This window comes from Miscanthus floridulus, chromosome 14 (genome assembly GCF_019320115.1).
Source record: "Miscanthus floridulus cultivar M001 chromosome 14, ASM1932011v1, whole genome shotgun sequence".
NCBI lineage: Eukaryota > Viridiplantae > Streptophyta > Magnoliopsida > Poales > Poaceae > Miscanthus > Miscanthus floridulus.
In genome coordinates, this window is record NC_089593.1 from 69,017,589 (window position 1) to 69,042,229 (window position 24,641).

At 46.3% G+C, this 24,641-nt stretch overlaps 4 protein-coding genes, 1 long non-coding RNA gene and 1 pseudogene across 7 annotated transcripts; 3 read left to right on the forward strand and 3 right to left on the reverse strand.

Moving 5' to 3' along the window:
- Positions 1–2,347: 2,347 nt before the first annotated feature.
- Positions 2,348–5,927, reverse strand: LOC136505893 (serine hydroxymethyltransferase 4-like). Its single transcript, XM_066501023.1, has 4 exons — positions 4,893–5,927; positions 3,933–4,323; positions 3,707–3,808; positions 2,348–2,856 (listed from the first exon to the last, which is right to left on the reverse strand). Exons 1-4 carry the CDS (start codon positions 5,796–5,798, stop codon positions 2,612–2,614), a joined length of 1,644 nt encoding a protein of 547 aa, XP_066357120.1. The 5' UTR covers positions 5,799–5,927; the 3' UTR covers positions 2,348–2,611.
- Positions 5,928–6,685: 758 nt separating this feature from the next.
- On the forward strand, positions 6,686–15,377 carry LOC136505895 (uncharacterized). 3 transcript variants are annotated; one of them, XR_010771343.1, is made up of 5 exons: positions 6,686–7,599; positions 7,690–7,821; positions 8,209–8,677; positions 8,836–8,945; positions 14,966–15,377. It is a non-coding gene; the product is annotated as an uncharacterized lncRNA (long non-coding RNA). The 3 variants fall into 3 exon arrangements; XR_010771345.1 differs by lacking the exons at positions 6,686–7,599; positions 7,690–7,821 and adding an exon at positions 7,918–7,958 and having other exon boundaries at positions 14,966–15,376; XR_010771344.1 differs by lacking the exons at positions 6,686–7,599; positions 7,690–7,821 and adding an exon at positions 8,002–8,016 and having other exon boundaries at positions 14,966–15,376.
- Positions 10,677–12,226, forward strand: LOC136505596 (uncharacterized). Its single transcript, XM_066500754.1, has 2 exons — positions 10,677–10,693; positions 11,160–12,226. Exons 1-2 carry the CDS (start codon positions 10,677–10,679, stop codon positions 12,214–12,216), a joined length of 1,074 nt encoding a protein of 357 aa, XP_066356851.1. The 3' UTR covers positions 12,217–12,226.
- Positions 13,587–14,676, forward strand: LOC136505894 (uncharacterized; annotated as a pseudogene).
- A 6,497-nt stretch (positions 15,378–21,874) lies between the features above and the next one.
- LOC136503663 (putrescine hydroxycinnamoyltransferase 2-like) lies at positions 21,875–22,511 on the reverse strand. Its single transcript, XM_066498664.1, has 2 exons — positions 22,374–22,511; positions 21,875–22,159 (listed from the first exon to the last, which is right to left on the reverse strand). The coding sequence occupies exons 1-2, from the start codon at positions 22,509–22,511 to the stop codon at positions 21,875–21,877; spliced, it is 423 nt and encodes a 140-aa protein (XP_066354761.1).
- A 240-nt stretch (positions 22,512–22,751) lies between these two features.
- Positions 22,752–23,779, reverse strand: LOC136503664 (uncharacterized). The gene is made up of 2 exons (XM_066498665.1): positions 23,698–23,779; positions 22,752–23,272 (listed from the first exon to the last, which is right to left on the reverse strand). Exons 1-2 carry the CDS (start codon positions 23,777–23,779, stop codon positions 22,752–22,754), a joined length of 603 nt encoding a protein of 200 aa, XP_066354762.1.
- Between the last annotated feature and the right edge of the window lie 862 nt (positions 23,780–24,641).

The following is a 24,641-nucleotide window of genomic DNA, read 5'->3' on the forward strand; positions in this document are numbered from 1 at the left end:
ACTGTTTTAAAAAAAGGGGGCATTTGCACCCCTACCTAGCTTTGCCCTAGACTCTAAGGTAGCATTTGGTGGCCCAGCTAGCAAGCGGAGCCCGCGCTCTCTCTCTATCTCCCTCTCTGTTTGGCTGACAAGCTGGTCTAGCATCTCATTCGCCGAGGAGGTGACTCCATTGATCAGCCGCATCCCCTACCTTGCGTCGTTCCTGAGTAGGACTCTGTTCCGGCTCGATCTCCGTCGATCCGCCCGATTTCCTGGGATTTGGCATGGCTTCCACGCCTAGAGCCCTAGTAGGATTCTCTAAGTAAAGGTGCTGCCATGATACTTGCGATGTAGAGGAAGTAGTGGTACGTATCACGAAAGTTGTTGCAGCCGATTGGCAGGACTCTCCTCCATCCCAGGCATCCTTGGATCCATCCGAGCTCGAATCGTCGCTACGAAAATAAAATATCGAGAATGGCTACCAATAAAAAGCAATAAAACCACAACAAAACCTAACTCAACTAAACCAAAGAACCATTGTTTTTTAAAAAGAGAGGAGGCATTTGCACCCCCGACCAACTACCTTCGCCCAGACTATATATAAGAGTACTAAACTACTACTCTCTATCCTAAAATAAGTATGTTAAAGGTTTTGTTGAGAAGATCAATATTACTGATGGTTTCTTTTTAACACTACTGGTTATCAAATCCTTATATGAAGTCTGGAGAAGAGGATATCATAAGTTCATACGACTGTTATAATAACTCCATGAAGTCAATTTGTATTATGGTAGGAGGTGGCAGCTGTTATAGGTGATGGGTGCTTTGGAGCATGAAAACGGAGAGATATATAGAACCAGTTTGGCACCGCTACTGCGTGCTCCGGCTCCGGCACTGTTCACGCACTGTAGCCGGAGCCGCAGGAGCTGCAAAAACGAGCTCCGCCGGCTTCATGAACAGTGACGAGTGAACAGTGAGACGAAAAAGTAGGAGAGAGAAAAACAGCTCCAATGAACAGTGTTGCTACAGTAGAGGAGAGAGAAAAATGGCTTCATGAACAGTACCAGTGTCGATGGAAGCCGGAGCCGTCGGAGCCGAAACAAACGAGTCCATAGTGTGGTGGAATGACTAGGTAGGTACATACTCCATTCTAAATTATTGTTAATTTTAGTTTTATTCTAGGTTAAATTTCTTTAATTTTGACTAATGTTACAGAGCAATATATCGACAACTATAATACTAAATTAGTCTCTTTGAGCGATGATACAGCTCATGCGAAATTTGGTAACTTCATTTGGACCCGAAACATGAATCAAAACTCAAAAGACATTTCTTTTTTTTTCAAAAAAAAAAAGAGTTAAGGACACCATCGTTGTCGTGCTGTTGCGCTTCCAATCAATTAGAGATTAGAGATAATATACTCAGGTTTTTTTTTTTTGAGCAACAGATGTATACTCATGATTAAACTGTACTCTTATATTATTATTAATTATTGTGTAGAGGGGTGGAGCTGGGCCTAGTAGGCCCAGGGCCGTGGCCCTAGTCGTGGAAATTTTGGGCCAACAAAAATAGGTCCAGCAACTAAACAAGGGCCGTGGCTGGCCATCGGCCGCTGGACAGCCAGAGTGGCGGCCGGCCTCCTTGCCGTTCACGAAGTGCTCAAGTCGCCATCCGCTGGCTGCCGGTCCGTCGTCCATGCGTGGGCGGCGTGACCCGAAACATGTTTGCAAGGTGCTTGGCTTGGCTGCTCTACCTGCTCCGCTGCTCGCTGGCGGCACCGCAGCATAGCTGTACAGGCACCACGGCGGCCGCGTTACGGCAGGGCGCAGGCTACAGCTGCCTGTCACAATCCCTCAGGTTCTCTAATCCAATTTTCAGATCCAAAGTCCAAACATTTATAGTTCAAATTTGAAAACTTGTACACTTTTGAATGTAAAAATTATATGGTTCACAATGAAGGGAACCGAAACTTTATTTACTACCTTATTTTCCTTGTGTTGATATCATACAACTAGATACTTTTTTTCTTTATCTTAGCTATTTTTCAATGTGTGGTATTAGTGAGGTGTAAGCAAAAGTGTTCTGGAGAAAGGGAAAAAGATGGAGAAGGAAGGAGAAAGAAAGAGGGGAATATTCAAGGGGCTGCTTTTTTTATTCATATCCTACTTTTGGAAAAGCTGCATTTGTTCCGATCGCATGCACGCAAAAATAATTAAGCATACAATTATAGTTTATAAATAGGAAGTTGATTACCACCAGGTGGCTGGCAAAAAATCTAATTAACCACAATTCTTAACACAACCAGCGTGTCATATCAAGCCGACTATAACAAATAAAGGGAAGCTTTATTATATAGAACTTTTGGAAGACCGAGCTAAGCAGAATTATCTGCAATGTAATGCCATTTCCCCAACCATTATTCTTCAAACATATCATTAACAGTTTCCAACAAAATAGACCGGTCGAATAGCAGACCAACAGAATGGCGGCACTAAATTGAAAACATTCAGGTAGCCCCATTCACGTGACATTTCAGAGGCCCCAATGCTACTGTAATAGGAGAAAGGGTTTGCACCAAATTCTACCAATGTTACTGTAACAGGAGCAAGGGTTTGCACCCAAAGTCAGCAATCTAATCTGTGTACTTCATGTCAGACACCCTGAAGCCAGGCATCTCAAATGAAGTGGCGAACTTCTCAACCTCCGTCCTCAGGTTTTCTATGTCCTTGTTTCCCACCAAGCCCTTTTTGAAGTCCCTGAGAATCTTGCCATGCTCCTCCTGGATGATCAAGCAGATGGTCACAGCTTGGTGAAGGTACTCGGCAATCTGCACGAAGTCCTTCTCAACCAAACCCCTTGAGGTCATAGCAGGTGTACCTGGGAATGAATAGTTTTCAGAAAAGATGTAAACTTGTTGGTTTGCTGTTGGAACATCAATAGATCAGTGCAAAGTCCAGGGATTAGCAGGAAAAACTGCCCTATACTAAATTGTCATGATCCTGACTTGGAAAATATATTCTCTAACAGTAGTAACCCCAAAATCTACTTTACAAAAAAAAAAAAAAAAAAAAAAAAAAAACCCATTCATGATTACTTCAGCATGTTGAATTTCTATCTTCCTGGACAGCAAGTAAAGAACTGCCTAATCTTCCGGTTGTAAACTTTCTCTGGGTGAAAAGAGAATGTGGGCCTTCCAAAAGCATGATTAGTTTTGACCGCTATTATTATTGCCCTTAATGATTAAATAGACCAAAACCACTGATGGTTTTACTTCAAGCCATGACAAGTTCTAGAGGTTTTATGAAGATTTAAAGTGTTGTGTGCTTAACCTGGAAGATTAATCAGTCCAATAGAAAAATGTAAGGAATTAAAATTATTGTATGTAGACCAAAAGAATCTAAAATCACTCATTTTAGACTTAAAAGAGGTCCATAATAACAGGAATCATCACTGAAGGGAAGCAGATGCAGATACCCTACAAGATTTTATATAACATATACAACACTATTTTATTTGTTGGCTCATCTCACACCGTGCTGTACTCCAGGATACCACAGTATATGACAAGTAAAACAATATTAAATTAATTGACCCATAACCTCTTTCCTTCTCAGTGACCCCTAACAGTAACAGAGTAAAAAAAACATGAGATAAAAAAGAGCAACAGAATCCTATTCACGCATTATACATCACACGATAAATCTGTTGGTAAGAAAGAGATACTGACCAATGCGAACACCGCCAGGTGTCATTGCACTGCTGTCACCAAAGACAGCATTTTTGTTCAGTGTAATGTTGCATAGGTCACATAGCAATTCAACTTTATTACCTGCAATTTGGATAAACCAATTTTATAGCAAGTTTGCACAGCCTGCTAAGGGAAAGCCAAAACATGCCATTGAATCCTGCTATGCTCTTCGCCAAAAAAAGAAGAAGAATCCTGCTATGCATACCAGTCAAGCCAAGAGGACGGAGATCCCAGAGAACAAGGTGGTTCTCTGTTCCATCAGTAACCAACTTGTAGCCCTTACTCATCAAATGGTTACCAAGGGCAACTGCGTTTGCCTTGACCTGCTGGATATAGGCCTTGAATCCAGGTGACATGGCCTGTTTCAAGGCTACAGCTAGAGCACCAATCTGGTGATTGTGAGGCCCCCCCTGGAGTGACGGGAACACAGCAAAGTTGATCTTGTCCTCATAGTCATAAAGAGCACCCTCAGGCTGGCCCTTTTTCAGAGGCTTTGGGCCCTTCCTGTAGAAAATCATACCAGACCTTGGTCCTCGAAGACTCTTGTGGGTCGTAGTGGTAACCACATCGGAGTACTCAAAAGGATTCAAAGCCTCCTACAGAAGAGTGAAGGAATTAACATGGATAGTAAAGTAAAAGAAGATACAGAATATGGGAGTTCTGCAGGAACTGTGGAAACTACAAAGTTTAATTCGAAAAATTCAAATTTCTGCATCCATAACTACCCTGGTCGAATAATAGCATCATGTCATCACTTTGTTTGGATTACAGGCATTTGGTGCTCCATTTGTATTTTCATAAGTTAATGGTTAACTATTGATGCAATACACTCTATAAAATACTTGCCTTCCTTTCATGGAGGTATGTTTGCTCCATAGGGAAAACTGTTAGTTTTTCTTCCCTTCTGCTCCAACAAAACTTTTTTGTGTGTGTGCGTGCGAACTCTATCTGGCTAAATGAGTGACACCAGCTGATGGTGCGCAATTAGGATGATCCCTCCCCCACTTACCATGAGACTTGCCTTACACAGAAAAGATACAGCTTCTGTATCAACTACCCAGGTAATCGCAATTCACAATAGAAAGTAAACGTTTATATTCATAAACAATCGGCAAATGAAACCCATATATGATTTAAATGCACAGGAACAAGGGCGATTTGTTACCTGCGCAGCAACGAGACCACTGATATGAGCCATGTCGCAGAGCAACATGGCCCCGCACTTGTCTGCGATGGCCCTGAGCCTTGCATAATCCCACTCCCGAGGGTACGCACTACCGCCGCAGATGATAAGCTTGGGGCGGAAATCCATGGCCTTCTCCTCCAGCCTGTCGTAGTCGACGTACCCGGTGTCGAAGCTCACCTTATACGGCAGGCTCTGGAAGTAGATGGAGGTTGCAGAAATCTTCTTGCCGCCCGCCGTGTAGTACCCGTGGGTGAGGTGGCCCCCGGACGGCAGGTCGAGCCCCATGAGCGTGTCGTGCGGCTGGAGCAGCCCCGTGTAGGCCGCGAAGTTGGCGGGGGACCCCGAGTAGGGCTGCACGTTGACGCCCCATCGGTCCGGGTCGAGGCGGAACGCGGCGAGCGCGCGGGCCCGGCAGAGCTCCTCGACCTCGTCGATGACCTCGTTGCCGCCGTAGTAGCGCGCCCCCGGCATGCCCTCCGAGTACTTGTTGGTGAGCGGGGAGCCCAGCGCCTCCATGACCGCGAGCGAGGTGAAGTTCTCCGACGCGATGAGCTCGATGCCGGACCGCTGCCGCCGCTTCTCGCGCTCGATTAGGTCGTACACCTCCGGGTCGACCTCGGCCAGCGGCCTCAGCCCCCACTCCTCCACGGCGTCCATGGCTGCCGCGGCCGTCGTGGCCGTGGGGGACGCCGTAGTGGAGACCGCGGCTGCGGCGGTGGAGAGGTGCGCGGGCCGGGTGGTGGCGGCGGCGGCGCGGAGGAGCGGGGCGTGGAGAAGGGAGCAAGAGGGTTTAGCGTAGGCATGCTTGAAGAGAGCCCTGGAGACGGTGGTGGCGGAGGCTGCGGCGGCGGCGGCGGCCGGGCTGGCGAGATGGTGCGAGGCCATTGCGGCAGCACGCACGCGAGGTGTTCGGTGGAATGCCCGCCACAGATGGCGGCGCTACGGAGCAGAGCAGAGGAGGTGACGGTGACGGTGACGGCTGTGGGGTACTGGGCTGGGCCGCGGCCCGGAGGGGGCGAGCCGCATTTTGAGGGCTGGTGTCGTGGTCACTCGCGCGCCGCTAGCTTTTCGGCCCCGTTGATTCCGCGGGCGAATAATAACTGTTATTTATTTATTTATACCCGTATATCGCAACAGAGATTATCATGACGATTTTGCGGCTTAAAAAATTTATTCAACAACCAAATCATCTATTTCCATACATGCATTTGAAAATCAATGTCACTATTGCAATAAACGTGCTAGTAATACCTAATTGTGTAAGACAGAAAAAAAACCGTGTGTTTATCTACAGTTAAAAAACCGTGTGTTTCTCGCTGGTAGCGACGTAGAGGAGGGGTGGCGTGTTTCTTATCTCGAACCTATTCCTCTCCTTTTTCTTTTGGGAGAATTATGTATTTGGTACTGAAACAAAACAGTCTTTCATATTTGGTGCTAAAAAATTTAAATTTTTTTATTTGGTATTAAGTTAAAATTTTCTTACCTACATAGCACTGCCCGTCCATTTGAGCCAACAACGACGTCAACTAGCTGATGAAATGATATGAATGCCCTTCCCGCACATACGCATGTGTCGCTGAGCGCCTGAGCCGCCGCGTGCTCAGTGCCCTGCCCAGGTGTTAGATTGATGACGTCATCATGGCGTCGTGCCTATGTTAGATACTTTCCTTTTCCTCTTGAAAATAAAACCAAAAATACATAAATACCTTTACCTATCCTCGTCACCACGGCCAAGAAGGCGAAAGCAAGGAAGCGGAGCACTTGCTAACGCCGGCGAGGAGTACGTGCTGCCCCCGGTCTACTGCGTGGGGCCGCTGGTCATCGGCGGCGACACGAGTGCCTCGCGTGGCTCGACGCGCAGTCGGAGAAGAGCGTCGTGTTCCTCTGCTTCGGAAGCAGATGCGCGCACTCGGCTGAGCAGCTACGAGACATCGCCGCTGCCCTTGATAGGTCTGGGCAGCGGTTCCTGTGGGCTGTGCGGACGCCGCCAGCCGGCACCGACGACGGCGATTCGGAGAGTCTCGACACGCTGTTTCCAGAGGGGTTCTTGGAGTGGAGTGTGGACCAAGGATCGGGGCCTCGTCGTGCGGTCATGGGCGCCGCAGGTTGAAGTGCTGCGCCACCCATCGACGCCTCGACGGGCGCGTTCGTGACGCACTGCGGACGGAACTCGACGCTGGAAGCCATCACGGGGGGGGTCGATGCTGTGCTGGCCATTCTACGTGGAGCAGCTGATGAATAAGGTGTTCGTGACCGAGGGCATGGGCGTTGGGGTGGAGATGGAGGGGTACACAACGAGCTTCGTCAAATCCGAGGAGGTGGAGGCCAAGGTGAGGCTGGCGATGGAATCTGAGGAGGGCAAGAGCATCAGGGTCCGAGCGGCAGCACTCAAGAATGAAGCAAGGGCAAGAGCATCAGGGTCCGAGCGGCAGCACTCAAGAATGAAGCAATAGCAGCGATGCAGGACGACGGCTCATCGCAAACCTCGTTTGCCAGGTTCTTGTTTGATGCAAAGAATCTTCATGAACAGCTTGGCTAGTGAATAGTGATCGGCTCCTCTTGGCATCCTCTTGGCATGAACTCCTTGTCGGCGTCACGGCACTCTGTCGTCTGCTTCTTCTCCATTAGGAAGTGCTCTGCTTCCTTGCTTTCGTCTTCTTGGCTGTGGTGACCAGGACGAGTAAAGGTATTTATGTATTTTTGGTTTTATTTTCAAGAGGAAAAGAGAAGTATATGACATAGACACGACGTCATGATGACGGCATCAAGCTAACAGCTGGCCAGGGCACTAAGCACGCGGCGGCTCAGGCGCTCAGCGACACGTGCGTGCGTGCGGGAAGGGCATTTATGTCATTTCATCAGCTAGTTGACGTCGTTGTTGGCTCACATGGACGGCAGTGCTATCTAGGTAAGAAAATTTCAACTTGGTGTCAAATAAGAAAGTTCAAAATTTTTAGTGCCAAATACATAGTGCCAAATACATAATTCTCTCTTTTCTTTTTTGCGGGCTTCCTGGTCGGTGAGCATTCTGCGACTTGACGGAAGGTGCGGTCCTACCATCCAAAGAATCACCACCCGGCCACTGGATTTGAGCGTCTATATAGTATATACTTTGCCTAGCCTGCCTTTACTAACCAGGACTCTATTTAGATTTATATAGGACTAATAGTTAGTTGACTAATTTTTTTTATCCCTATATAATATAAGTATAAATAGATAGATTAATTGCTACTGATAAGTTTATTAGCCTACTGATGCTACTGATGGACCTGTTTGGATTCTGTCACTACCCCAGCTGTGTTTTCTCCCGTCGGCCCCGCGTCCTCCGTTAGCGGCACTGAAGCATCCTTGCGTGGCAGCGAAACTGTCTGGAGAGGTGTCTCCCGTCGGTGGGGCACCGTCACGGAGATGCTCTGGTGCTTTTCGCAGGCAGCAAATGGACGTGCGCGTGCTTCCCGGTGCCTCAGCTTCGCTCCCGCGACAGTGCGACCTTATCTTCTATTCTTCCCCCAAATCCTCTCTCCTCACGCAACCACAGGCGCCGCCGCCCAGCCACCCGCGCCATGTGCCGCCTAAGCCTCCAGCGACCGCCGCCGCCCTAGCGACCGCCGCCGCACGACATCGTTGCCCGGTGGCTAGCAACCCCGCCGCACCGAGCAACCAGCAGTGCCGCCGCCGCTCCCATCCACCACGCCGTCCGCCTCAGCCAGTAGCGCGACCACACGTCGTGGGCCTCAGGCAGCAGCTCCCTCCGACGCCACAAGGTGCTGTGCCGATTTCGATTTCAATTTCTTCCTCCTTCGATTTTTCCCTATTTAGATCGAAAATTAATTTTACATCTTGTAATTAAGTTGCTTTCGCCCTTGTTGATTGAGCTCTCATCTGACTTGATTTGGCCTCCCATTTCGTCTGCTCGCTTCAGGGCTTCTTTGTTCTTGCAGCAGCGGACGTCTAGCGGGAGCAACCTAGACTACCAACTCATATATGGCACCTCCATCTGGAAGAACTCTCCTGTCACTGTCGAACAGCAAGGTCAGACCACGCCTTGTCTCTCCTTCCTAGTTTCCTTTCTCCCTACACGAATTATTATCTAGCATATATGTTCTTCGTTTATGATAGCCTTGCTGTGGTGAATTAGCTGCTATTTGGTTGCTAGCTGTTGTGATCTGCTATATTTTGCTCAAATTTAGATATAACACAAAATTCAGTGACTAATTTTGCTTTTGCTGCTCTATTTTTGCATTGTGATTTACTAGTTATGGTGTACTAGCCGGATAGAAATTTGTTATTATGTCTTTTAGTGTTCTATTACTAGCTGTATATGAATTTTTATTTTGTTTGACTAAAGTAATTTGTGTTATGTCTGAATTGGTAACAGGTTCCCCACTGTGATCTGGTTGCCTGTTGCTGCTTTATTTGGTTGTGTGACATGTTTTCAGATCGTATTATCGATGCTAGTCGTATGACCACCGATCGGACGACTAATCGCGATTAGTCGTCGATAAGGGTTGATTAGTCGGTCCTAATCAGTCAAATCGCCTAGTCGGACATTTAGTCGTCATTATGTCTAGATGGCCTGATCGACCATGTATATACTATATATATGATGTAAATATATGTAAACATGGCCATAATAAATAGGTAAATGTTAGAGGCAAGCAACCAAGCACAGTTTGGCATGTAATCATGTTTGCAATGAATCATTATCACGGTGATTTGGCCACTTACCTGTAACTACTGCTTGCTGATGCCTGATGGTGAGTGCTGACTGCTGACTTGTGGCTAGAGCTGGCCTCGAAGTCTTGGACAACTACTGTGACTCTGCTAGCTACTGGTTAGCTCCTATTTTCTGTCTCAAGTTGGCAGATAAGATATGACAGATCGTGGGTAGATGTATAGTGGTTGGAAGCGTGGTAGGCTATCAAATGAATGGGTTGACAAAACAAAAGAGTTTTTTTGGATCATGCCTTCTCAATCCCTGAATTAGTTGTGTCGGGTTCATAAACCCGGGGTCCCTCGGGGACCGGCTTCCGCGCCAAGGCTCGGCCCAAGAGTCTAAATACAACAGGCCGGAAGGACGTCCCAGTTGCCGACCAGAAGGTCGGGACCGAAAGGAGCGGCGCCCGCTCGTCGACCCCTTCGGCCCACCACTCCGATCAGAGCACTCGCTTCGGCCTCCAGCCGCCTCCGGACGCCCTCTCCGATCAGAAGGCCTGGCCCAAAGCGCTACTTCCGACTCCGACCCCGCGTCCCTCCGACCGGGTCTCGTAGGAACCCTGCTCACCGCTCTTCTCTGACCGGCGCACTCAGAGCCGACTGGAGCCATCCGACCAGGGACGCCCGCTCGGTAGGAACCAGGAGACGTGCGGAGGAAAGCAAGGCAAGGCTCACAAGTCAAAACCACTATACCAGGGACCATACCCTGCACGGAACAGTACTCTGCAGCCACCCTGACACAAACAGTATTGTAGGCGCCGACATCTATTGTAGGCGCCGCTAAAAACTCCTATACAGTAAGATCCCCCACGTGCCTCTAGGCACCGATAGCGTTATGGGCACCAGGATTTACCGTACCGGGTGAACGTGGTGAGACTCCTCACATGCCTCTAGGCATCGAACAGTATTTGTACCGACGTCTACCATCCCTGAAGAAGGCAGCACGACCTCCCACATGCATCTGACATTCTATAGTAACATCAATAGTGTTGTAGGCACATACCATTATCTTGTAGCTGCCGGTGTGGGCAACAAGGCTCGATAGGCATGGGCAACAAGGCTCGGTAACATACGCACCCTTTCCCTCTCACTTGTAAAGTCGTCCCCTTTATCTATAAAAGGGGGTGCGCTTCCTCCAACAAAGGAGACCGATTCCAGTTGATCAGAATTCCTAAGTTCACTAGCTCACAACCACAGAACCGCCAGTTCGGACCTCAAGCACCCACTTGAACACTTAGTTCATAGCGAAGTTTCTGTCACTCTCGGCCCTTTCGACCGGAGCCGACCAAACCTCTTGTACACCCCATCTTTCTCCTTCCCGTTTGTAACCCCACTGCAAACTTTGAGCACCTAGGCTCAGGAATAAAGTCACCAACCGACCCTGACTAGACGTAGGGCACATTGCCTGAACCAGTATAAATCCTGTGTCATTGAGTGCTAGACCACCTCCGATCACAACGTACAGCAAAACTATAAATATTCACTAGTTGGTCACTTTCTGCACCGATAAGTTGAGTCTGATACAATTAGATGCCCTTGTTCCATATGCTGGAATTTTTTCAGGCATAAAAGGCCTAGGATAGAGTTGCATTTGTGCCACAATGGGTTCAAGGAAAATTACCAAACTTGGACAACACATGGTGAGAGGCGGGGAAATCAGAACCTTGAGATTGGTTCTGAAGTAGAACATGAGGGATTTGGTGAGACATATCAGATGGATGCTATGTTAGTTGACTTAGCTGGTGAGCATCCACCATTAGATGATGAAACACCAACTGGTTTTGCCGAAGCCTTCTATAGAATGGTTGTTAGTGCAGATGAGCAAGTACATGAGCAAACCTTGCATTCTAGTCTCTCTGTCGTTGCTCGTCTATTGGCCATTAAATCACAGTACAATCTTTCAGTAGCATGTTATGATGATTATATGGAACTGATGCATGAACTTCTTCCTCCTAATTCTAGGATTCCTAACAACTTCTATCGGTCTAGAAAACTGCTAGAGGGCCTTGGTATGCCATACCATAAAATTGATGTCTGTGATAAAAACTGCATGTTGTACCACAAAGATAACAAGGATAAGGATAAGTGTGACATATGCGGTACCTCCCACTATAAGGATGGATCAAACAAGGTTCCTCGTAAAGTGTTGCGCTACCTGCCCATTACAGATAGGTTACAAAGATTATATGCACATGAGGGCACAGCAAAACTCATGCGTTCACACAAAGAAAATCTAGCAAACTCTACTAAAATGTTGCATCCATGTCATGGAGAGGCATGGAAGCAATTTGATGATGATTTCCCAAACTTCGCAGAAGATGCTAGGAATGTAAGACTTGGTATTGCAACTAATAGGTTCACACCATATAAATTGAATGCAGCCTCTTACTCTTGTTGGGCAGTATTTTGGGTTCCCTATAATCTTCCACCCGGTGTTTGTATGAAGCCTAAGTATATATTCCTTGCTATGGTCATCCCTGGACCAGAACACCCTAGAAAAAACCTAAGTATCTTGCTCCAACCTTTGGTAGATAAATTGATAGAGCTATGGGATGGGGTATGGACATGGGATGCTTCAGTGAAGTGAAGGTTTAAAATGAAAGCATCATACTTATGGTCTATACATGATTTTCATGCATATGGCATGTTTGCTGGATGGAGCACCCATGGGTTTTTTGCATGTCCACAATGCATGTGTGATTCTAATGCATATCGATTACGTAAAGGTTGTAAGGCTACCTGGTTTGACTGCCATAGGCGGTTTCTTCCTGTAGACCATCCTTTTTGGATTCAAGAAAATGCTTTTCGCAAGGGCAAGGTAGTGCGAGAAGGCCCCCCTAGGTACTTAACTAGAGGGGAGGTCAGCTGTACAGACTAGTTGATGACATAGACAAATATGACAAAGAACACAACTGGACATATATAAGTGGCCTTTGGTAGCTTCCTTACTTCACTAAATTACTGCTTCGTCACAACATAGATGTGATGCATAATGAAAAAAATGTGGCTGAAGCTATTTGGAACACATGTTTTGATATTTTAGATAAGACTAAAGGTAATGTGAAAGCTAGACAAGACATGGAACTACTTTGCAACCACCCTTCTCTTCATTTGTACCAAAGGAATGGCAAGTGGCAGAGACCAAGGGCTCTATACTGCATAGATAAGGATGACAAACCCAAAATTTTAAATTGGTTCCAAGAACTTAAGTTTCCAGATGGGTATGCGACTAATATTAGGCGTGGGGTTAATCTACTACAAAAGAAGATTTTTGGTTTGAAAAGTCATGACTTTCATATCTTTATTGAGCGCATACTTCCTGTTGCATTCCGGGGGTTTGTACCTGATGATATTTGGACCTGCTTGGTTGAGTTGAGTTATTTTTATAGATAGTTGTGTGCTAAACAAATCAGTAGAGAATCAATATTAGTATTGCAGGAGAACATAGCAGTCCTTATCTACAAACTAGAAAAGATATTCCCCCCAGGCTTCTTCAATCCAATGCAACATCTAATAATTCATCTTTGTAATGAGGCACTGTTAGGAGGCCCTGTCCAATATCGATGGATGTATCCATTTGAGAGGTGAACCCAAAACTCAATTATTCATCTATTTAATATGGTACTTACTGGAGTTACTAAATAAAATTTAACATGTAGGTATATTCAGGGCATTAAAAAGAAAGTCCGAAATAAGGCTTGAGTTGAGGGATCCATTGTTGAGGCTTACCTTGTTGAAGAGGCTGCAAACTTTCTTTCGATGTATTTTAGATCTAAAGTACATTCTATATGAAATAAAACCTAGAGATACGATGATGGTGGCTCAACTTCTGCTAGAGGTTGTGGCATAGAATTATTTGAGCACACTGGTAGATGCTTCATCTCACAAGGCTTTCATGACCTCACAACACAACAATGGAAGGCAGCAGCCCTATACATATTAACTAACATCCCAGAGATGGATGATTTCTTCAAGTATGTCTTCTTTTAAAATGCTCCTTCAAAGTTATTTTATGATTTATAATTGCACTATAACACCGTCAAATATGCCCTTGTAGAGAATTTGACAACGAACAATGGAAGGGTCGCTCATAGCCAACTGAGAAACAAATCAATAACTTAAGACTAGATGGTTGGAAAGGAATACGTGGCAGCAATAGAGGGCCCAACTTCTTTGATTGGTTCAAAAATATAGTAATGCCTCAACTCAATTAGAGCAAGTTTTTTTCTTCATTTTAAATCACAAGCACTAATAAATGTAATGCAACTCTTTGCAGTGTACAATCAGATCAAGTGTTCACAATGTGTTGCGTCAAATGTCATATGGGTTTCGCAAAAGAGTGTCCTCCTATGGTTGCTATGATGTGAATGGATATAGATTTCGGTCCGAGAAGTATGAGAGTAAGAGGACAGGATTAGCTACAACCAATAGTGGTGTTTGTGTGACGTGTAGTGATGGCGATGGTAGTGTTCTTGAGTACTTTGGTGTTATTGAAGACATTCTGAAAATTTCTTAGGAAGGCATGGAACAACTTGAGCTTGTTCTATTTTATTGTCGCTGGTTTGATCCAACCTCTAGGGGTGTTAGGCGAACTAAAAATCTTAGTTTGGTGGAAGTAAAGTATAGCTCAAGGCTTCAAAATTTTGAACCATTTGTGTTGGCGAGTCAAGTTACACAAGTTTATTATCTGTCATATGTTTGTGATAAACCTAATTTGAGAGATTGGTGGGTAGTGTACCATGTCGCACCACGAGACCGTTTGCCTGCAATTGACATCAATAATGATGGCATTGAAACTGAAGAACCATCACATGACATCTCTTTTTTTCAAGAGGATGGACTAGAGGGCACATTTGTAATCGATCTAGGTGACATTGAAATTGTTGCTTTAGCAGTAGATGAAATAACTGATCCAAAAGAACTGGAAGATCTAGAGAAGCAAACTGATGCTCCACAATAGGAAGAGATATTAGAAACTGATGAAGAAGGCGACAAAGATGCTGATGAATCTTATGACGAAGACTGCTATGAAGAGGAGGATTTCTAAAATGCTTCTTGTATTTCTGAAATTATTGTACTGATGTTTAAGTCTTAGTTCTATCCTCATCTGGACTCACTGCTATGTATCTGCTTAAGTCTTAGTTCTATCCTAATCTGGACTCACTGCTATATGTATCTTATGTGTGCTGCTATGTATCTTATGTGTGCTGTTATGCATCTTATGTATGCAGTCTCTTTTTCTGCTGCTTGTACTGTTGCATTTAAAAGTTTGCTGATTATACTATTGCATTTAAAAGTCTGCTACTAACATTTTGTTTTAACATGTTATGTGGCAGGAGATGCAGTCCTTCAATCATCGGACGGATAGGCTACCAGCAGATGGCCTCCTGAAGGGTCAGGGCATGTCATCTTGAAGTAATAGGTGCCAGATTGCGTATTGAAGGCATGTGTGTTTGTGCAGCAGCAAGTTGTGTTGGGAGCTAGATATTACCTTCATAGGCGCCTGTTAGGAAACTACCATTTGAACCTATGGCTGTTAGGTACCTAACTAGGAACCGTACTTCAAATTGTGCTAGCTGTTAGGTACCTAACTAGAAGGCTAACTAGCTGACAGTAACTATAATTTAGCTTTGAATTGAGTTGTATTTGTTATGAACAACTTGAATGATGTTTTAAGACCATCTGCAATATTTATATTACTTGAGTATGGATGAATGGTTGAATGACTTGCTATATAATATTGTTGCAATGAGTGGTTAAATCAGTTGCTGTTACCAGTAACTTTAATGGCTCAAATTTTTGAATGCGCAAATTGGCAGGCAGATCATTTACTGTTAGAGATACTTGACGGTAGGTAACTGATGGGGAAGACAAATTTTTCCCTGACGGGTCACTGTCCGACAGAGAAAGTTTGAATATATCCTGACGGTAAAGTAACCGACATGGAAAGTTGGAAGCATCATATCCATGACGGTTTCGTACCCAACAAGAAATAGTTCCTGACGGGTGTCCATAAACTATCAGGCTAGGTCTTTCCTGACGGTTTAAACCGTCAGGGAATAGTTACTAACGGTTTTCCGTCAGGGAAGGTCCACTTTCCCTGTCAAAAGTTTAATGACTAAAGTTGATGACTAAAACTTTAGACCACTTTAACTCACTTGTGTGGTCTAAAGTTTTTGTGAGGTAGTCTAAACATTAGACAACACTTTAGACCTTATGTTTGGAGCCTCAAAGAGTTACAATGATGTAAAGTTTACTATAGACCATGTGATCCAAACATGGCTTATTTGTTAGTTTTAGATTATATGTTTGATCATAGTTCTAGTGTAATTAAACAGACTCTGGATTGAGGCGGCGTGCATAGATCAGGGTTTTTTAAAAAGGAAATCAGAGATTGTGTTTATGGTGGTGATCAATAAGTTGCTGCCCATGCTAACATAGTTGTTATATCTCTCCTTCTGATCCAGCACCTACTACATTCATGGCTAATAGTGTCGTGCCATACCATGTTAGTATCGAGCTGCCCGATTGACCATCTATATTCCCATCCGCTTGCTCGGTCGCCTCTAACACACTCCCATCTCTGGTCTCTCCGCTCGACCACCCCTCCGATTCTTAGTCCACTCGCTCGGCCTTCCCTTTGACCTACGCATCTCCCTTCACTTTTCGTCTTCACTATCCACCTAGTTTGGCTACTCTGCGAGGCGATGCCACCTCCCTGTGGCCCCTCCCACCCCCACCCTACCTTACAAGCGTGACCATGGCAAGCATGGAGCAAGTAGCCCAGCAAACGACGAGTAGGCGGCAAGGCAACAAGTTCTACGTAGACTTCTTTTGATTTTGTGATTGAATTTTTGGCAATTTGATGTATCTGTGGTGTTTGATTGATTTGTGCAGATGGAAGATGGAGACTCGTGATTTTTGTCAATTTTTTCTTTATCTTTGCCAAGAGGTGATATCGGGCTGACATGGCCCATTAGGGTCATCAGGCTTACCCATCCGGCATGGCACGGTTAATTGCACTTAGTGTCGTGCCTAGGCTTTAGATTGACCCCATGAGCATCACGACATGGCATTTATGCCATTCAGACCGATGCCCAAATGAGTCATGCTAAAATGGGCCTATGTTGTGCTCGCCCGTGCTGTCCATTTGACCATCTATACAACAAACGCATTTTCATATGGTAATGCTCAGGGGTGGGCATTCGTCCACGCTGCCTTCCTGGGCCTGTGCACTACCGGCCCAATAAGCCTGCCTATTTCTCTCTACCTTCCCCCATTTCGCTCTCTCAGAACGAAAATATCTCCCCACTCGCTCCCCATCGCGCACTTCATAGCGCTGTGTGGCCATCCATGGGCCCGCCCCACTCCGCATTTACTGCCTTGGCCATCTCCCCGCACACACCCCATATATCCTGTGTTGCTCGCTCCTCGCTCCTGCCCATCGCGCGCCTCTCGCTCCTTGCTCCCGCAGTTCCACCCACGTCGTCGGGCGCGTCGCCCACCTCCGCTAGTGCTTGTGGTGCTCGCTCGCCACCGGCTCCATCCCCGAGGCCGGAATCAACCAGCCCTGGCCTCCCCTCTCCTATGTTGTAAATGTATGTTTCAAGTGTTTCAGATATTTTGGAGATATGTTGCAAATGTTTTATATGGATATTGCAAAAGTAGATCGGGATGTTTGCATATGTTGCAAGTGTTTTAGAGGCATGTTGCACATGTTTGTTCAAAATTTTCATCTGTTTCAGACGTATGTTGCAAGCAGTTTTGATCTGGATGTTGTATATGTTTCACAAATATGTTGCAAGAGTATATTCCAAATGCTTCAGTTGTTTTATTCTTATTACGTTGTAGTAAGTGTTTTCATGTTACAAGTTGCAAGTGTTTTATCTAGATATGTTGCATATGTTTCACACATATGTTGCAAGTATATGTTTTAAATGTTATCTGCTTTAGACGTATGTTACTTTCAAGTGTTTTTCATGTTGCAAGTGTTTTGTGTTTCAAAGGTATGTTCAGAGAGTCATAGGGGCACGACCCGGGCGCCGAGGAAGGGCACGGCAAGCCAGGGCCATCGGATAGGGCCCAGGCATGCTTGCGGTCCTACGGACGGGGCGTGCTCGTCCTCATCCCGGCTCTCGGGTCCTGCCCGGGCGGAGAGAGATCGAGGACGGGGTTAGGGGAAGGAGCGGCGAGCACGAGGCGGGGCGAGGCGAAAGGGGATGGACGTGCGCAAGCAGCAGTGGCAGCGCGCGGGCGGGCGGGCAGGCTGGCGATCGAAGCCGAGGTCGCGTGATGGCGTTTCTGCTGGGTTGTTCGACGGATTCCCATCGGACGTTCGGGCGCCAGCAATTCCCATTTTCATAAGAAAGCAACAACTTGTCTTTCAATCCAACCTGGGGAAGATATCAATAACCAGTGGCGTTACATGAAACAGTTTTGTGGCGTTACAATGAAACACAGAAACAGCCTTATTGTGGTCCAGTACACGGTACAACCGGCAAACTGGTGGCATGTCATGAATATACACGATAGCTTCTGGAAGTTCACACGGCGTCGTACAAGAGCTTCTCGAAGCCCGGCAGGTACTCGGGCTCCAGAGTGTGACGAGCACGGTGACTCGGCTCTCCTTGTCATTACCACGCGGCAGCAGGAAGACCATGCCGCCGAAGATCCTCACCACCGGCGTCACGAGCCGGGGCACGCCCCAGCCGGCTCACCAATTGATCATAGCCACGTCTGATTCCGCCGGCGCCGTTTTCCCCACGACGAACTTCACCGTTGATACGGTTTTAATTTACACCAGCAAACATATATACATGTGCGTTAAATGGGATGTTCTACTTGTTGCATCGTTACCTGGACGTTGCAATTTGGGGATTTATTTAGCGATCACGAAATCAGATCTATACTGTGTTTAGACGTATGCTCCCTCTTAACTTGTTCAGGTACGGGAGGTATAGAAATTTATCAATGATCGTGCCATGTCTTGCAATTTATTTTAGGCACTATATCTGAATACTTACTAACACGTGCATATATACAGAAACACTTCGTGTTCCAAAATGGCCGTTTTAGAATCGTACTTCACACTCACTATAGCAAAAGACAATTTTAGAAGATAGCCCCTCTCATCAATAGAGGCTGTCATACATATATCTAGGGACCACCTCCGTAAATGTTCAGGTCCAGAAAAATGACTGTCTCTGAAAATAATTTAACGAAGCAGCCATTCTAAGTGTCCATCTTGAAAAATCGAATAATAGAGGCGGACATCTAAATAGACCCGTCTTTTTGTAAATAGTTGCATCAAAAAATAATTTCATAGCTTTCATAAACTTTATATAAAAAATTGTAGCCCTCGACACGGTTCACAACTTGGTAGTTGGAAAAAAATTTATTCGAAACTATTTAAATTCCCAAAATATTGTTTTAGTTTCATGGACTTTTTGAAAAAATAAATGTTTTCAACAACCTCGAATGTTGAAATGGTATATAACAAAGTTATGGTTCTCAATACAATCTAGAACTTTGTAGTTGATTTTTTTTCTATTCGAAGTCATCTAGAGTCCTAAATACGTGTTTTAAGTTCATAGATTTAGAAATTCAAGATTTAGAATTTCTAAACGACCTTAAATGTTCAGGTAGTTAATATCAAAGCTGTACTGGCCAACCTGATTTATATGTTTGCTGATGATAAGTTGATTTGAAGTTATTTAGTGTCTCAAATATTTGTTTCAAATTCACATATTTTGACAATCATTTATTTTAAATTTTCAAACAACCTTGGATGGAGACACATCCTACATCAAAGTCGCAGTGCCGGGCAAGATTTAGGGCATGTTTGGTTCGCCTAGTAGCTACTAAATTTAGTAGCTTTTAGTCACTTTAGTAACTTTTTAATCAAACACTATGACTAAAAGCTACTAAAAGAGCTTTAGTCATCTCTAGTAACTCTGGAGTTACTAAAAGTGACTAAACCGTTTAGTAGCTACTAAAGTTTAGTAGCTCGAACCAAACACCCTCTTAAAACATTTTAGTTGAAACTTTTTGATACACAAAGACAACATCCTATATATATATTTATAAATGAGAGTGGTGGAATGGTAAGGAGTTATTATTGCTTTGGAGTAGGTAGTTGGTTCAAGTCATAAGAAGCACCTAATTTTTTGATATTTTGAGTTTTCTGAAAATCATTAACAGAGGATGTCGTGTATAAATAACATTAATAGAGGCAGTGCTCGCCTCTGTTACTTTTATAGAGGCAGGCATATCGACTTTCTTAGGCTATCTCCAACAACAACATCCAAAATACAAGACCCATTCGTCATTTGGGTAGTGCTACAGACAAAAGGTTTAATACCTATTCAGCATCTTCTCCAACAACAAGATTCAAAAGAGAATCCTTTCTATAAATGAGTTTCCAGGAGAGATGATGCCCATATTTAGGTTGTGCCTCTCAGACAACCCAAAATAGGTCTTCCATATATGTACTCTGTTGGAGGCTGATTTTAAGTCTCTTGCTACCCATTTTGGATTTATGTGTCCATATAGGTTCCTTGTTGAAGACAACCTTATATATCCTCCGAAAATCCGTTCCGTGGTAGTGACTGTACCTGCATGCATGCTCTAACTCTTTGGTTACGGTGGGTTTAGAGATTTATTATTAACAACTGTGTACATGTTCCAACTCTTTTCAGATTGGACTCGCAATGTCCAAACACTCTGCTATAACCTCTACAATTCAAGCGCAGGAGAGAGCAATGAGCCATGAAGACACTTCGTATTCGTATTCCAATTTGTTTTGGCATCAAACTTTATACTGCTTTAAAATGTGCTTTGAAGTTGTCTTGATGAGTTATACAAACATTGTACATCTTGATGAGTTATACAACTTTGTAGTTGAAAACTTTTTTATTTAAATTAATTTACTGCTTCAAAATGTGCTTTGAAAGTTTCTTTGCCGAGTGTAAAAAAATAACACTCGGCAAAGAGAGTGTCAAAAAAATAACACTCGGCAAAGAAGCTCTTTGCCGAGTGTCAAAAAACAAAAAAAAAACACTCGGCAAAGAGACTCTTTGCCGATTGTAAAAAAAAAACACTCGGCAAATAGCCTCTTTGCCGAGTGTAAAAAAAAAACACTTCGAGTGTCTAAAAAACAACGCTCGGCAAACCACCTGTCACTCAGCAAACAGCCGGTCTCCGGTAGTGTATGCTTAGACACGCTAGGCTAATTCGTATGGGCATGGGAAAGAATTGGGTCCAATGGGCATGCTAATATGCTATGCTCGATCGATTTCATCACTTGTCTATCTAAAATTTAGAATGAACTTGCATGTGCTTGTGTCGTTAATTTGAAAAAAGTCTACTTATCTTTTAAACGATGCTTGCGTTGCTGGCTCGCTGCTGGCCTCATGGGCTCTCAAAGGAGAGGGCTGCATGCAGGGCTACAGCCCTAGAGAAGAGGCATACGTTGGCATACATTGGTGAAGATATTCATAAGTCCGCTTAATTATTCAACTTATGGTCTGTTTAAATACACATATATATTAGCTATTTACTAGTTGGAGCAAAAAAAAAAAACTAGCATAAATTAACCATGGTTTGCTAGCTAGTTGGCTAACAACTAGTTGAAGACTTGACTAATTAAAAAATTAGTCCACCTATTAGCTCTCATGTTTAGATGCTAATGTAACGATAAAGCTAACCTCACTTGAGTGATTTGGAGGAATCCATCACTTGAATTTTCTTTTCTCCAAATCTGGCCTCTCCCCCTCTTTATTCTCCAAGTCAGGCATGCATATAAGGGGTTTGGGGGGGGGGGGGGGGGGGGAGGTAGATAGGCCAGGCGGTGGAGACGGCGACCGGGTGGATCGAGGCCCTGGTGGCGGTGGAGGCTACCGGGCCAGGTCGGGAGGGGGGGGGGGGGGGCGGAGTCGAGGCCATTCGACGGAGTTGGAGAAGAAAGTGCCGGCAGGAGGGCCCAGGGGGGGGATGAAGAGGTAGGCCGCTGCGGGTGTGATAGGGTCTCGTCGGAGCTCCGCAACCACAACGGTGAGACCCTACCATGCCACGGCTGGGCGCCGGGCGCTAGGTGGTAGCGGGCGTCGAGAGGAGGAAGATGAACAGTGACCACCGGGAGAAGAAAAATTTGAGTGATGCCTCGCTCGGTTGACATATAGACATATCCTAATTTAATCTAAAAATTAGCTAGTTAATAATTAGCTACGGCATCAAACATGCCCTTATTAGAGAGACGCGCGCACCTGAAACAAGGCGACCATACAAGGGAGCTCCTCGGGTGGTAAGGCTGGCACGAACATCTCCATTACCTCCGGCGACGGCTGGTAGTCCTCGAAGAGCTCCGCGCCAGTCGCGTCCGCACGGGCAACAACAAACTGCACGCCCTCGCTGTTGAAGTCGACATGCCGGCGGCGGCCATCCTCCCCCAGGCTGAGCCGCCCGGCCAGAGGGTAGAACAGCACCAGCGCCTTGGCCAGCGCCACCCTGAGCCGCTCCGGGTCGAAGAAACCCTCGCACGCAGCGGCGAAGCCAGTGCATATGTGTCGGGGTCATGCGACCCCGATAACTTTGTACGAATCAGTGGAACCCCGCGTATTCCGGCCAGCTACGACCCCATCAAATTGAGTTCATGAATCTGTGCGACCCCGGCAGCAGTTTAGTCTAGATTCGCCGCTGGTCGCACGCGCCGCCGCCGCCCTGCTGCCGCTCTGGGCCTGCGGCTACAGCTCCAGCAGGGTAGTAGTTGATGACCCTCGTGTAGATGTGGGGAAATTTCAGGTCTAGGTTGGACAGCCACAGCTCCTGCCGGCGCATCTCCTCGCTCGGCGCCACCAGCGTCGTCTCCACCACCTTCTTCTTCATTGTTTTCCGATCTCCCTGCTGCCTTCTGGGACAGCTTACGCGCATGCAAGTGCTCAATGGACAAATAGAATTGCTACATGTCGACGCCACGAAATTGCCGCGGCGCTGATCGATCGGTGGGGAAGAAGATAGAGGACGGCCCGCCGGACAGGCTATCGGCTAAGTGCTTGTTTAGGGTTTTGGTTTACAAGTTTGTTGATTGTTGCCCGAATCCTTCTACACTCTTCTCTTAACTACTCCTCACTCGCGGGCCTTGAGAGCATAGATGTTACAGACCCACTCCGGGCCGCTCAGCTTAACGCTCCTGGGCTTCACTCTGGTACTCCTCCTGGGCTTAGATGAACTTGGGCCATCACCTGGATGTGGCACGGTGACACCCCCCTCTCCTTGTGAACTGGCTTGTCCCCGAGTCGGAGCGAACGGGAAGCGTTGCTGAATGGCTTCCGCGTCTTCCCAGGTAGCAAGATCCGCACCCATGCCGGACCACTTGATCAAGAGTTGATCCACTGACCCTGATTGGCGAGGATGAAGGCGACGCTGTAGTATTGCTTCCGGGACCTGGAGCCCATGTTCAGTCTCTGGTGGAGAGGCAGACAGTGGGTACTTTGTTGATGGCGCAGCCTTGAGGAGGGAGACGTGGAACACCGGATGGATGGAAGACGACGAAGGAAGGTCGAGCTTGTAGGCAACGGCGCCGATCTTCTCCAGGATGGTGTACGGCCTGAAGTAGCGGTAGCAGCGTTTCTGATGAGCTCTCGGCGCTAGGGATGCTTGGACATACGGTTAAAGCTTCAGGTACACTTGATCGCCGATGTTGAAGGAACGTTCAGAGCGGCGCTTGTCGGCGTAGAGCTTCATACGTTGTTGAGCTCGGAGCAGGTGTTGATGCACCAGAGCAATCATTGTGGCACGTTCAATTCGGTCAGCATAGATTCAACATCAGGTACCGAAGAAGCTTCAGGCGGAGCAAGGCCGAAATGGCAAGGGGAATGGCCATACAGTACCTCAAACGGCGACCGGTTGAGAGAGGAGTGGAGGCTGGTGTTGTACCAATACTCGGTGAGGCTGATCCAACGAAGCCACTGGCGCGGGCAAGAGTGGATGAAGCACCGGAGGAACGCCTCGAGGCACTGGTTCACCTACTCCGTCTGCCCATCCGACTGTGGGTGGTAGGCGGAGCTCATACAGAGAGTAGTGTTCACCAGGCAGAACAGCTCCCTCCAGAAATTGCTGGTGAAGATCTTGTCGCGGTCCGAGATGATATGCATGGGCATTCCATGGAGGCGGTAGATGTTGTCGAGGAAGACTTGAGCCACTTGGGATGCCTTGCTGAACTTTGTCGACGACGACCATAATGCAATTCAACGAACCAGAGTGTGGAAGCCCCTCGATGAAATCCATTGAGATGACTTGCCAAGACTCCACAGGCACTGGCAGGTGGCCAGGATACTTGGCATGATCGGGTTTAGCCTACAAACAAACAGTGCACGAGGCAACAAACGTCTTGACATCAGTTTTCATACCGGTCCAGGCGAATAGCATGGCGAATAGCTTCTTGATGCATGAGTAGGTCACAGGGAAGCCAGAGTGACCTCCCACCGCACTCGAGTGGAGAGCCTGTATGATGCGAAGCTGGAGTTGCTTGTTATCGCCCACCTAGACTCGATCTTGTATGTGAATAACTCCGTTGATCATGAAGTAGGGCGGGTGTGAAGCAGGGTCCACAGACAACTCTTGGACCAGCTTACGCGATGTAGGATCGGCAGCATACCTGGCAACAACCTCCGCCAACCACATAGGAGATGAAGAAGAGATGGCGTGAATGTATTCTGGGGGCGAAGGATGCCGGGACAGAGCGTCGGCTGCCAGATTTGATGTACCAGGCTTGTAAATGCGAACACAAGGTTGACAAGTACCCTTGTGTGTTCGTTTTGTGATGAGTGATTGTCAATGTGATCCACGAAGTAGGTTGAGTGGTGACTAACCCTACCATGGCGAAAGCTATGTGTGCGACATGTCTTTTGGCTTGTGTTGTGCAGGTGTGGAGCTCGGATGCGGTGGTCGACGGCGAGGTGAAGGTCAAGGAGGACGTGCCGTGCCGACAGACCGGGAGCGGTGAAGGACGGACGT